The sequence below is a fragment of the Colobus angolensis genome, unplaced genomic scaffold (assembly GCF_000951035.1).
Source record: "Colobus angolensis palliatus isolate OR3802 unplaced genomic scaffold, Cang.pa_1.0 Scaffold11, whole genome shotgun sequence".
Classification (NCBI taxonomy): domain Eukaryota; kingdom Metazoa; phylum Chordata; class Mammalia; order Primates; family Cercopithecidae; genus Colobus; species Colobus angolensis.
The window spans coordinates 17,856,618-17,868,992 of NW_012112030.1; the positions used below are offsets into that span (position 1 = coordinate 17,856,618).

General features: G+C 37.0%; 1 protein-coding gene across 1 annotated transcript in view; it reads right to left on the reverse strand.

Moving 5' to 3' along the window:
- The window catches only part of ABCC9 (ATP-binding cassette, sub-family C (CFTR/MRP), member 9), a 144,882-nt gene extending 133,463 nt beyond the window's left edge, over positions 1–11,419 (reverse strand). Inside the window, exons 1-5 of the mRNA XM_011955729.1 lie at positions 10,674–11,419; positions 10,186–10,300; positions 7,494–7,553; positions 5,991–6,152; positions 3,269–3,410 (exon numbers count right to left, since the gene is read on the reverse strand). Coding sequence (XP_011811119.1) covers positions 3,269–3,410; positions 5,991–6,132 — 284 coding nt within the window. The 5' untranslated portion in view covers positions 6,133–6,152; positions 7,494–7,553; positions 10,186–10,300; positions 10,674–11,419. The remainder of the gene's footprint in view (positions 1–3,268; positions 3,411–5,990; positions 6,153–7,493; positions 7,554–10,185; positions 10,301–10,673) is intronic.
- Positions 11,420–12,375: the final 956 nt, after the last annotated feature.

A 12,375-nucleotide genomic window follows, 5' to 3' on the forward strand; every position in this document is an offset into this window, starting at 1 on the left:
GTAAACGCAATAAAATTATGTCTCTTACAAAGTGTATATATTACTTTCTAACACTCGCTAAATATTTATAAAATAATCAAGTATTTGACTATAATAAAAATGTTAATAAACTGCAAAGAGTAATCATTTTACAAACTATGTGCTTTAATAATAAACCAATCAAATTAAGCAAAAGAGCAATCTGAAAAGGATTCCTAAACCTAGGAGAGTATCTAAACTGCAATCAAAGGTAGAAATATAAAGGAGAACAAAAGCCTGTGCAGAATAAAGGATGTTCCAAAAGAAAAATTACTAGCTTTAAATGTTTGTATTACTAAAAAACAAAATCAAATATTCTATTAGGAAAGCCTTTTGCATTGTTTTTCTAATTGTAATGAGCATTTGTCATATGTTAAGTAAATAATTCGTAAGGGTTTTACTTAAAAAAAGAAAGATGGAATGATCAGCAGTGTCATAAGTAATAATTACGATAAAGATAAAAGAATCTCCATTAGTTGTCATTAATAACCATGAGGATTCTTACAGAAGCAGTTTCCAGAATAAGATGGGGCAAGAGAAAAAGCAAAACTAAATGTTTGGATTTAGATGTAACTAAAAGATGACATTTTGAAAAGCCTGGATAAAACGGGTAAGGATAAGTCTATACCTAAAGAGTAGAAGAGCATAATACAGAATCAAGGGTATATTTTTACCTGTTTTTAGGACCTCTTTTATCATGACCATTACAAACAAGTTTCTATCATTAGGATATATCATTATTATTATTAGCTCAGTCTGTGTTTTCTGAGGACATGACTGAATCAACCAGAGGAGTTTTCCTTGTCCACATGATGTCAAGTTTCAAAAAAAATTGGATGATCTATCTTCTACTTTATACATACACATATAAACAGATACAGTAGCCTAAATGCTAAAGAAATTAAAAAATTAAGCCTAGAATTGGCTATGCTAGTATAAATATACCAGAATTTTAAACAGTTACCAATAAGATAATATCCAATTAAGCTTCTAAATGCCTGGAGGGATGGTATCTATTAGAGTCTCTAATTTTTCTTTTTATCAGAAATTAAGACACGCACATATCTGCAAAAAATCCTTATAAAACATTACAAAATAGTTGGTTCCATGACAAAACCTTAGGAGCTTCATTCCTTGTTAATTGCAACAGAAAACATAAACAGATGTCAGGGAGGTTCCAGTTCGATAAGAAGAAAATAAATTTTAGAATTTTCCTATCAAAAAATTTAAAGGCCTTCTAATATTAATTCCTCAATGAAAGATATACCATTTAGCACAATTTGATAATCAAAAATTTCTTATTCTTGAGTTTATTTTGTTACTATATCAGAAAAATATTTTCACCAGATTATGTTCAAGTTTATAAATATAATTCATTATACTTTAACTGCCTAATACAAATATCTTATTTTATAAAAATAACAAAATTCCTTTAAAAATATGAATTTTCAAAACTATAAAACCCTAGAAGGCAACCTAGGCAATACCATTCAGGACATAGGTATGAACAAAGATTCCATGACAAAGATGCCAAAAGCAATAGCAACAAAAGCAAAAATTGACAAATGGGATCTAATTAAACTAAAGAGCTCCTGCACAGCAAAAGAAACTATCAACAGAGTAAAAAGACAAATGGGAGAAATTTTTTGCAAACTATGCATCCAACAAAGATGTAATATCCAGCATCTATAAGGAACTAAACAAATTTACAGGAAAAAAACAAACAACAACATATAAAAGTGGGCAAAGGACATGAACAGACACTTTTCAAAAGAAGACACATACGCGGCCAACAATCATATGAAAAAAAAGCTCAACATCCTTGATCATTAGAGAAATGCAAATAAAAACCACAATGAGATACCATCTCACACCAGTCAAATGGCTATAATTAAGAAGTCAAAAAATAACAGATGTTGGTGAGATTGTGGAGAAATGGAATACTTATACACTGTTTGTTGGAATGCAAATTAGGTTAGCCATTGTAGAAGACAGTGTGGTGATTCCTCAAAGACCAAAAAACAGAAATACCATTTGATCCAGCAATCCCATTATTGGGTAATGGGAATATAAATCATTCTATTATAAAGACACATACATGCAAGCATATGTTCATTGCAGCACTATTCACAATAGCAAAGGCATGGAATCAACCTAAAAGTCCATCAATGATAGACTGCATGAAGAAAATGTGGTATGTATACACTATGGAATACTATGCAGCCAGAAAAAATCAACATCATATCCTTTGCAGGGACATGGATGGAGCTGGAGGCCATTATTCTTAGCAAACTAACACAGGAACAGAAAACCAAATACCTCATGTTCTCACTTATAAGTGGGAGCTAAATGATGAGAACACATGGACACAGGGAAACAACACACACTGGGGCTTTTCGGAGAGTGGAGGGTGGGAGGACGGAGAGGATCAGGAAAAACAACTAATGGGTACTAGGATTAATACCTGGGTAATGAAATAATCTGTGCAACAAACCTCTGTGACGCAAGTTTACCTGTATAATAAACATGCACTTGTACCCCTGAACTTAAAAGTTTAAAAAGTGGATTTTATTACAAATCTTGATTTTAAAACAGTTTGTGCTTTGCATCAATTTATGGCTCTATCCTCACTGATTCTCAGACTCATTCATCCTGACTCATCTATCTTTGCTTCTTTAAAAAATAAATGGAAACATCTGAGAAATGATTAATACATTAACGTGAGTATATAGCTATTAGACCTATGTGTAAATGTAGACAATCTTTCCATTTGTACCTATTTTTAACATTAAAAAGTTCAAAGGCCGGGCGCGGTGGCTCAAGCCTGTAATCCCAGCACTTTGGGAGGCCCAGACGGGCGGATCACGAGGTCAGGAGATCGAGACCATCCTGGCTAACACAGTGAAACCCCGTCTCTACTAAAAATACAAAAAATTAGCCGGGCGAGGTGGCGGGCGCCTGTAGTCCCAGCTACTCGGGAGGCTGAGGCAGGAGAATGGCGGGAACCCGGGAGGCGGAGCTTGTAGTGAGCCGAGATCGCGCCACTGAACTCCAGCCTGGGCGACAGAGCGAGACTCTGTCTCAAAAAAAAAGTTCAAAAAGACCTAAGAACTTCCTGCAAGAGCTACATGGATCAGAGAGCAAAAAATATAAAGCATATGTATGAGCACAAGTTACAAAGACGTGAACTTGTGTAATGAATATATCTGCTGATATACTGCAGTGGTATTATTAAAGTTAGATCACTTACGAGTCTGAAACAATGCCTTCTGCTATTTCACAGACATGCACAAACAGGAGAGCGAATGTAAGAATCCATCTCAGGTTATGTCCCGGAAAATGAAGCCATGTGTTGTGGTGAATTTGTACTTTTGAGCTTTGGCTCCCCCACCCTGGAAAAAAGAGAAAAGTAAAAAAAAAAAAAAAAAAAAAAAAAAAAAAACATAAACCAAAGGCTCAACTGTAATAAAAATAATTTAAATTATGATAAGCTTTAAGGGGAGGTCCTGAAACCTTAACACTTTCTAGAGTAGCACTGGAAATCCTAGTCTATTTTTGTTGTTAAAATAAATTACAATTAACCTTTACAAGACTACCGAGGCTAGCACATCAACATTTGTGGCATTACTCAGGAATAATATCAACTCTGGATGACAACATGGTTCTACCTCATGCTAATTGGAAGCTCTTCCTGACAGTTTTCTGATTAATCCAAAAGGAAATAAATCGATGATAATACATGAAATTTACTGTAGAAAATCTTTGAAGACATGAAATCTACAAGGGGACAAATCAAGGAAAGACATATTTGGTTACAAAATACGGAACTCATTAGTTGAGTCAACTCTTAATCATGTGCACATCATATGAGAAAAATTGTTATGTATGACTAGGCAGGCACTGTTATTCAACAAGCAGTACTGGTACTTTTCTCAAAGAAAGCTAAAGTTCTTGATGGTGAGCTTTTAAGCAGGCTCAAAACTATTATGGGTCCACCCTTAGCTTGCCACTGAAGAAAACAATTCAAGATTATATGTTAGTAAAATTCGGATGGTTTCCTCCCTAAACTACTCTATAGTTTAGTTACTATGTAGAGTAATACTAGTTCATATGTGGTGTACTAGGAGGCCCCACTTTTGTCTCCTTTTGTTCCTTGTTTTCTCATTTTTTGACTGTAGAAAAAAAGCCGCACTTACTTCAAGAATGAATGGGGGTTTGTGCTTGAAATATTGCAGGAAAGAATTTCTGTATAGGCAGCAGATGCCCCTTTTATTTGAAATGAGTATTCACGTCTTAGTTGTTTTCAATTTATTAATCATTGGAAGGTTAGTTGTATTTAACATATTCTACTAGAACTTATGCTGTAAACTCCCATAGGCAAGTTCTATGTCTTTTTTTTTTTTTGCAACCTTATGATTTTCCTAGTACCTGATAGCTTTTCAAGATTGATTTGTGATCCCTCACTAATTCAAGTAGCCAATGTCATAAATAAAAAGTCTGAATTTTTTCTATTTCCCTTTGACAGTATCCCCTCCAATTCTATTCTATTCAAATACCCTGGTGCCAGCCTCTGTGTTGGATGCTAGGGATACAGAATGGAATATTACTGTTTTTGCTCTCAAAAAGTTAACCAGATGTCAATAATTGGGGAATTATTAATTGTGGAATTACAGTTAAAAAATCAATTTTTCTACTTTTGGCCAAAGGGCAGTCTTCGTGACCTACAAATAATACTACATAAACAACGACTGATGTTCCTACATATGGCCACTCTGGTCTCAATATATTTAGCATCTGTACATTTGTTTAACGTAACTATGTACCAAGAGTTATGTTGTCCTGTGTATATATCATATGATGAGCTCTTTAATCCCTCTTAGAATAATGCCGAGCACATAGTATCCTCTCAATTGATATTCGTTAAATGAATAAATAAAAGCATATGAATGATTTTCAAACATTTCCTTAAAGCAGATCATTAAAATTTGCTAGTTTTCTTAAGAAAATGCATCTGAAAACTTTTTCACTTATTTAATTGGAAAAATATCACACACGAAAAAATTAAGCACAATTAACTCAAAATAGTGGTTGCCTCTGTGAACAGATAGGAACACAGGACATGGAAAGAGTAACAAGACCAGAAAATGGTGTGCAGAGACAGGCCCTTTCATTTTTACTTCTATATTCTTTAGGTGAGCATTGGTAGGCTCAAAGGATGTTTATTCTATTAATCTCCATCATTTTATGTATCAAAATACTTCATAATTTAAAAAAAGTTAAAGGGTCTGTTTGGGTAAGTTATATAAATTATTCATAATTGCCCTTAATTATCAGATTTTGTACATATGTACACTGTAAAATAAGACAAAACTGTATTATTAACTTCTTTCCAAATACTTTGTGAATGTCCTCTTTCTACATAAAACACAACCTCATCACTGCTACTGTAACTTGCATGCTTGGCATCTTCCAATTCCCCAAACATGTCATTCACTATCTTCCCCAGCACCTCCAAAGAGTGAGTTGTTTCAGTAGGTTAATTTGTTCCTGTACTTGTAAACAGAGGTACAATGTGGCATAGTCATTTCTCATGACTTTAACACATTTGCCCCACTGGGCTATTCCCTGAAGGCAAGTACTCTTTTATTCATTTTCCATTCCCTTTACCTAACCCAAAGTAAGTGCTCAACTAATGCTGTAGATCTATCTCATGTATTTCTCTTTCCTTCTTTTTAAAAAACTGCTGCTGCTACCTGAAGGCCATTCCTAAGCAAGCATGTGACCTCAATTTCACCTATGGAAGATCACCTGTCAAAAATTTATGTTTGAAAAACACAAAATACTTGCTTGTTCCTCTCTCACAGCCATCAGCTTCCATGTTAGAGAAATTAAGTCAACATTATCCCAAATCTCATCCATTAGTGAGATATATAAACACCACGTGGTATAACATAGGACATTAGATTACTTACCAATAAACAATATTGGAAAAGTGATAAACAACAGAAAGACATGTGGGACCAGGTTGAGGGCATCCACAAAGCAGGAATTTTGTAATACACCATCATTAATATTATATGAAGAAATGTTGTTACCACAAAATGAAAGGCTCATTTCTTTTTATGTGGTTTACCCTAAAAGGGAGAGAAATGAGAAAGAAAAATCCCCTTATTAGTAAACTCATGTTCATAAAATTATAGCTTTGAATAGGAGGCCATATAATAAAATCAATCCCTTTTATTTTGATAGCTGAGGAAATAAGAAACTGTGCCAAAGCAACTTGAAGGTTTCTTACAAAGGCCTTATACATCCTATGAGATCTTCTTTTCCATAGCTTTTACTTCCAGAGAAAAATGCTTTCATGTGGAAAATGTTTATAATTAATATCTACCTATAGTAGTACCTCAAATGAGTGTCTGACTAAAATGCTTTCAAAGAACAAAAATGGTCTATATTAAGAAAAAGAAGGAAAAAAATTGAACCAATGACTAAAAAGTCAAAATGATATAATTTCAAATATTTTCCCATACTCACTGAAAATGTACTAATAAACAACTGAAGTTGTTCAGTAAACTGTGACAGAGTTTCCTGAAACATTTCACTAGTTGTGGGAAATACTAATATACAGAGACCAGTGTGCCTGCAGTAATGGCTAAGAGTAATCGGTCTTTCCCTGAAGAATATTAAAAATCAAATGCCCAAGATGAATTAAACGTAACTCAAATGACAAGTCAATGAAACTACTCAGATTCCATAGTTAGAAAATTCTCACATGAAATATACTCTACTCAAGTTTGAAACGCAGAATGTCTTTTAATTGGAAATTGGTACTCCATGAGTAGAAGTAGATGAGTTTAGAGGGGAAACAGAGGACAAGGTCACACCGTGCTTTGTAAGTCATTGTCAGGATTGTGGCTTCTACTCTTAGTGAAGTGGGCCACTGGGGATTCTGGGGCAAAGGAGTAACATGCTCTCACTTACATGTTAAATGGTTCTCTATTATTGCTGTGCCGAAACAGATGGGAGATGAGCAAAGGTCTGCTCCATCAAAATACTGCTGTGAAATTCCAGGAAAAGCTTTAACATTCTCAAAACTTATTTTATAATGCCTACTACTTATTTAAATTCTGGGCACTTTGCATATCTTAAATCCTCAGAACAACCTTGTAATGCTAGTGGTGTTATTCATCTTTTACAGTGGAGGATACTGAGGTCCAGATAAGTTCAGTAACTTGCCAACCAGTAGAGCAGCCAAGCCCACACCCAAATGTCTGACTTATAAACTGTTTCTTTCCACTGTATTACACAACCTCCAACCTGCTTTTTAAAGAAAGTATCATATCTATTCTTTAAAACAAGAAGCAATTTAAGATTTTAACCTCACTAGACCTAGTTTCCTTTCTATATTTATGTCACACTGGATTCTGAGTTGCATTACTAAAGACTGGCAAAAATTTTCTTGACTAGCATAGTACCTTTTCTTTCTTTCCTTTCATTGATAATAGATTTAGCAATGGTCACAAACAATACTTTTCCTAGAAAAAAGCAGAGTGTTATACAGAAAAGGTATATTATTATTAGAGAAATTAATAATAATTTCAAGCAAAGGTTTTATAAAGCATTATATGAATTCCTCAGCTAACGAGTCTGTGTATTTACAATCTTAAAAACTTATACAGAATGCTTCTCACGTATTGTTCCTGATAAGCTCTTTTTATAATAAATAATTGATATGCTCCCTAGTTGACTCTGTCCCCCATCTTTTTAAAAAAAAAGTTGTATTTTTAAAATCTCAAGGTTAAGTTATACACTTGGTAAATTCTTAGAAGCTATTAAGGTTTTAATCTGGATAAAAGAATAAAAGGGACTTGAAGTTTTTAAACAACAACAAAAATGGAAGTTATTAATTTCTAGGTATATGTTAGGTATATTTCTGGCAAAGACAGACAAAAACAAAACTAAAAACTAATAGCTAGTAATGAAATTTTTAAACTACTTCCTTTATTTAGTAGAAATGATAAAAAGGAAACTTAAAGCCTACTCTTAATTGAAAGACATATATAAACTTTCCTTGCACAAACTAGAAAATAATGTTTACTTTAGCAACTTTTATAACGTTATCCAAAATTATAATATTCCAGTTGGCCACATTTATAAACTAGTATCATTGAGGTAGATGCTAAAGTATAACCAGCAGCTTTGCAAATTATACCCTTCATTAGCTACAAGCATTGCTTGCCTGGTGTTTAATCAATCCTGAAATCTACCAATTAAATCTCCTTTGGATAAATGTTGTGTGTAACTGGAAAGAAAATCTCAGAGAAGTACAATCACCTGAAAAATTTAAGAACATTTTCAGACATATACTAGATATCTGGAACTCTATGCCATTAACTAATTAACTGTAAAAACACTTACTGATGCTAAGCACGTGCTAGTTACTAGGAATCCAATGGTGCATGTCAGAAACAGTGCCTGTGGTTTTATACTATATAAATCAGATTATAGTAGTCTCAGTAGCTGTGGGTATATTGTAGGGGTATATGATCTAAAAGATAGGAAAATAAGCAATGATACAATCATACAAAGGTGTAAACTTGAAGTTGGTAAAGTAAACGCTTTAGAATGATTTTTCTGTCTGCCATAAACTCTAACTTCACATTTCCGGCCAGCTCTGAACCTGTCCATTACCTTGCCGCAGGTCTCCTTTCACCTTTTCATTTGACGACTCCTTTATCCTTTCCCTTTAATCTGTAGTCTCCTTATCCAACATCCAGAGTCTGTATGGCACATTCTAACAGCCATCCTCCATTACAACCCAACATGGACAAAAAGAGGGAGGCAGTAAACTTATTGCTGATATATTGATAATTATTATGTTTATCAAAGGCATTTTATTCAATCCATGTTTCTAATTCTGAAATTTCCAATTGTCATTTAATATTTCCCTCCCAGACACCAGGTTCAACTGGGAATGTTTGGGGAAGGGTATACATCGCTGTTCTTAATGGCTAAACTCCGTCACCTGGCATCCTTCAGCTCCACCCCTTCTGGAGTTGTTTAGATTCAGCTGAGCACTGATGGAGGCCCAAGCATCAAGGAGGGAGAGAGAAGGGAGGGCAGATGGGGAGATACAATGTTTTCCTTTCCAGAAGCATAAGCCATTGAAATGTGTTCAGTTGCTTATGAGAGTTGATAGAGTTGGAGAACTTGACTGAATAAACTTTAAAAACAAAGATCGAAGTGAAATTTTGCTTCTAATGTATGTCTGCGGAGCAGAAAACATAAAATGGAAATACTCCTAATGATCTAACTTATCATTTCATGGCAAGAATCGCACTCTCAATGTTCTTATTCCTTGAAATGCATTATAAGAAATTCCACACATCTAGGACATATACATTTTGGATTTAGTTGGTGAATGTAATACCTGACCTATCCAGTCTGTTGGTTCTGTTGCAAGAGAGGAACAGTAGTCATCTGATTTAATTCTAAAAACACATTTAAGTGTTGAGGTATATAAGATACACCATTTATTTTGGCCAGCCCTATCCTTTGGAAATGGATTACAAGTAAAGCGAGTGAAAACTTGCGGTCCTTCCTGTTCACCTAGCCGAAAGCATTAGTTCTGGTCGAATAGCAATTGCAGAGAGCTTAAAATGCTGGAAACACCTAGAGAAAACATGCTAAACTTAAATAAAAGTTTTCATTCTTACATATAAAAGGATTCATTCTTCAATCGTTTAGAGATTAACCAAATTATGTTATAAAAGAGAAACAGGACATTTTAAAGAACTTAGGGCTTTATCATCATCTAGAGCATTTTCAGGATAGACATCACTTGCAAAAACAAATGCTGTAATCACTTCTTTGAAGCTATTCAGTCCCTAGTTCATGAAATAAGAACTAGAGAATGTATAGCTAGTTAGCTAGCTACCATGGCTATAACTATGACAGATCCAAGTAGGAAAATCACTGCAAAAATCACCACTGACTTCTGACTTAGTGTCTGATCTGAATCCACCCAATTACTCTTCAGTGGCTGTGAAGTCCCATCCCACACCAAAAGAAATGTTGAAATTACTCAGTAGGTATTCCTTAGACAGACACTGCAATGGGATTTTTTTTAAAATCCCAAACTGAACAAATAAAGAAAAAAATAAATACCTCGGGCAATAGCTTCAGGCTGCTTCAAATCCCTGCGGTGCACTTGAGCTACCTTCAAAACACCGACTTCCTACACTGTCTTAAGATGTAAATTTCAAACCCGGACGCAGAACTCCTAAAAAAAAGCAAAGAGCAACAAAAATTAAGCAGATAGAAAACTAATTCTTGAACAAGACAAGAATTGTATACAAGAAAGGCGGCAATAATAACTCCTAATCGTAACTCCTTTCACTGTTTCCAGTTGATTTGAGTAGGAGCCCGCAGTTTTGAAGTAAAACTGGAAACCTGATCCCCACTCCTTCACTTCTCCAGCCGGGCCTCTTCCCTTAATTCTAGAAATAGCGATCGCGAAAGCTAAGTGCCGAGAGAGTGCGAGAGAGTGCGAGGGCGTTTTTGGGTAGCAGAAATGTTAGCTCAAAATCGACAGCTTACAGTTATTCCTAAAAATGTTTAAACGGCATTCATGTAAAAGACACGGATTCACTTACTCCGATGACAGTTTTCCTCCCCTAGGCGAAGCACGCAGTGCGCCGAAGCGGATTATTTTTAGGGTGGTGGGAGACCAGCTGCTGCCTCCTATCGAGTTTCCAAATTGCACAAACTGCTCTGGGCCGGGGCGGACACCGCGACTGTGAGGCAGGAAACTGGGCAGAAGCCCCGCGCGCAGCGCCTGGGGCCGGAGACCCTCCCCATCCCTGCTCTGCTCAGCTTTGACTTGGGGCGCGCGCTACGCCGCGATTTTACAAACTCAAGTCATAGGCGTCCCCTAAACTTCATTAGACACTGAAACTTGGAATATGATTCCATGATTCTTCGGAGTCGGGCTTTCAAACGTTAAAACACTCAAGGTATTCTTATTTCTTTGTTTCTTTTTGTTTTGTTTTGTTTTTTCCATGCTATGTAAGCACCCTTTCATTAGCCACGTAAGGAAGCGGATTTGGGGGTTTCGCTGCTTCCCCCTGAACGGATCCGGGAAATGAAGGGCTCATTCTAGATAGAGGCACCCACTGCTGGGCTATGAGTACACGAATGTCTCACAGGAGCAAGGCTGGTTCAAGTCTAATTTTCCACTTTTCCCTGGCGACGTAGAAAACTTGGTTTCTCTGGTGGACCAGCCCCCGCGCTATCTAATGGCGACCCTTGCCCACGGTCCCCGAAAGTGAGACGCTGGTTCCCACGGACTGCACAAACAGTCACCCTCTTCTCCTGTTTCCAACCAGAGACGTAATTAACTCTCGAGATAACGTGTTTATATTACGATCACCCCACAACCACTCCCCCGCAAAACACAAGCCGTGAATTCTGTCCCCGACAACCCTCTTTAATTAACACTGGATTTTCTCAAGAGCCAGTTCTGAGTCAGCTTGAGATAAGCATTGTTCTCAGGAACTGTCCTATTCTAATAACGGATGGTCAGCTGGGCTGACTGCTGCCCCCGAGGCTCCGCGTGCCGTCCTCAAGGGGCGCCGCTGCAGGACTGTGGGCTGCTGGCGCTGGTTCCCAGATCTGAACTCTAAACACCGGTAGCCTCCTGGCCTCTGCGACGTAGTGGGCGCAGGCCGACTCCAGCCCTGCCAATCCCAGGGGATTTCTCCGCGGGCGCCCCACTCTTGGGAAGTCGCTGCGTGCCTGGCCTGCGCCAGCGGCTGGGACTTGAACCCGCGGCCGCTAGGGATCTGCGAGGCCACACGGGGCCGAAACCTGGGAGGGTCGGAAGACTCCGTCCCTGTGGCCTTTGAACGCTTGACAACTGTACTCTGAAGCCGTCTGCAGCGGCGCGGGGAAATTAGAGCGCGCGCTTCAACAGTGAGGATCCTGGTACTACGGACGGAGCCCAGGGAGACCGGGTGAGCAAGCTGGACGCGGGGCCACAGGCTCCCCAGGGCGTCTGTGGAGAGAGAACTGGAAATAGGGGGTGCCAATAATCCCAAGATGGAAACTCTGAGTGTGACTACACAAAATGAAGTTTACTTGGGGATTTAAAAAGACTGTTAAAATTCATTAAAGTCATTTACAATGATGTTTAAAAATCATGCTTATTGTAGAAACTTTGGAAGATGTGAAAGTGTACAGAGGAGATCAAGGAGCCCCTCATAGATACACCTGTGCACACACACCCATAAAACTACTGAAAACATTTTTGTTATGTTTTTTATTTTATTTTATTTTATTTTTTATTATACTTTAAGT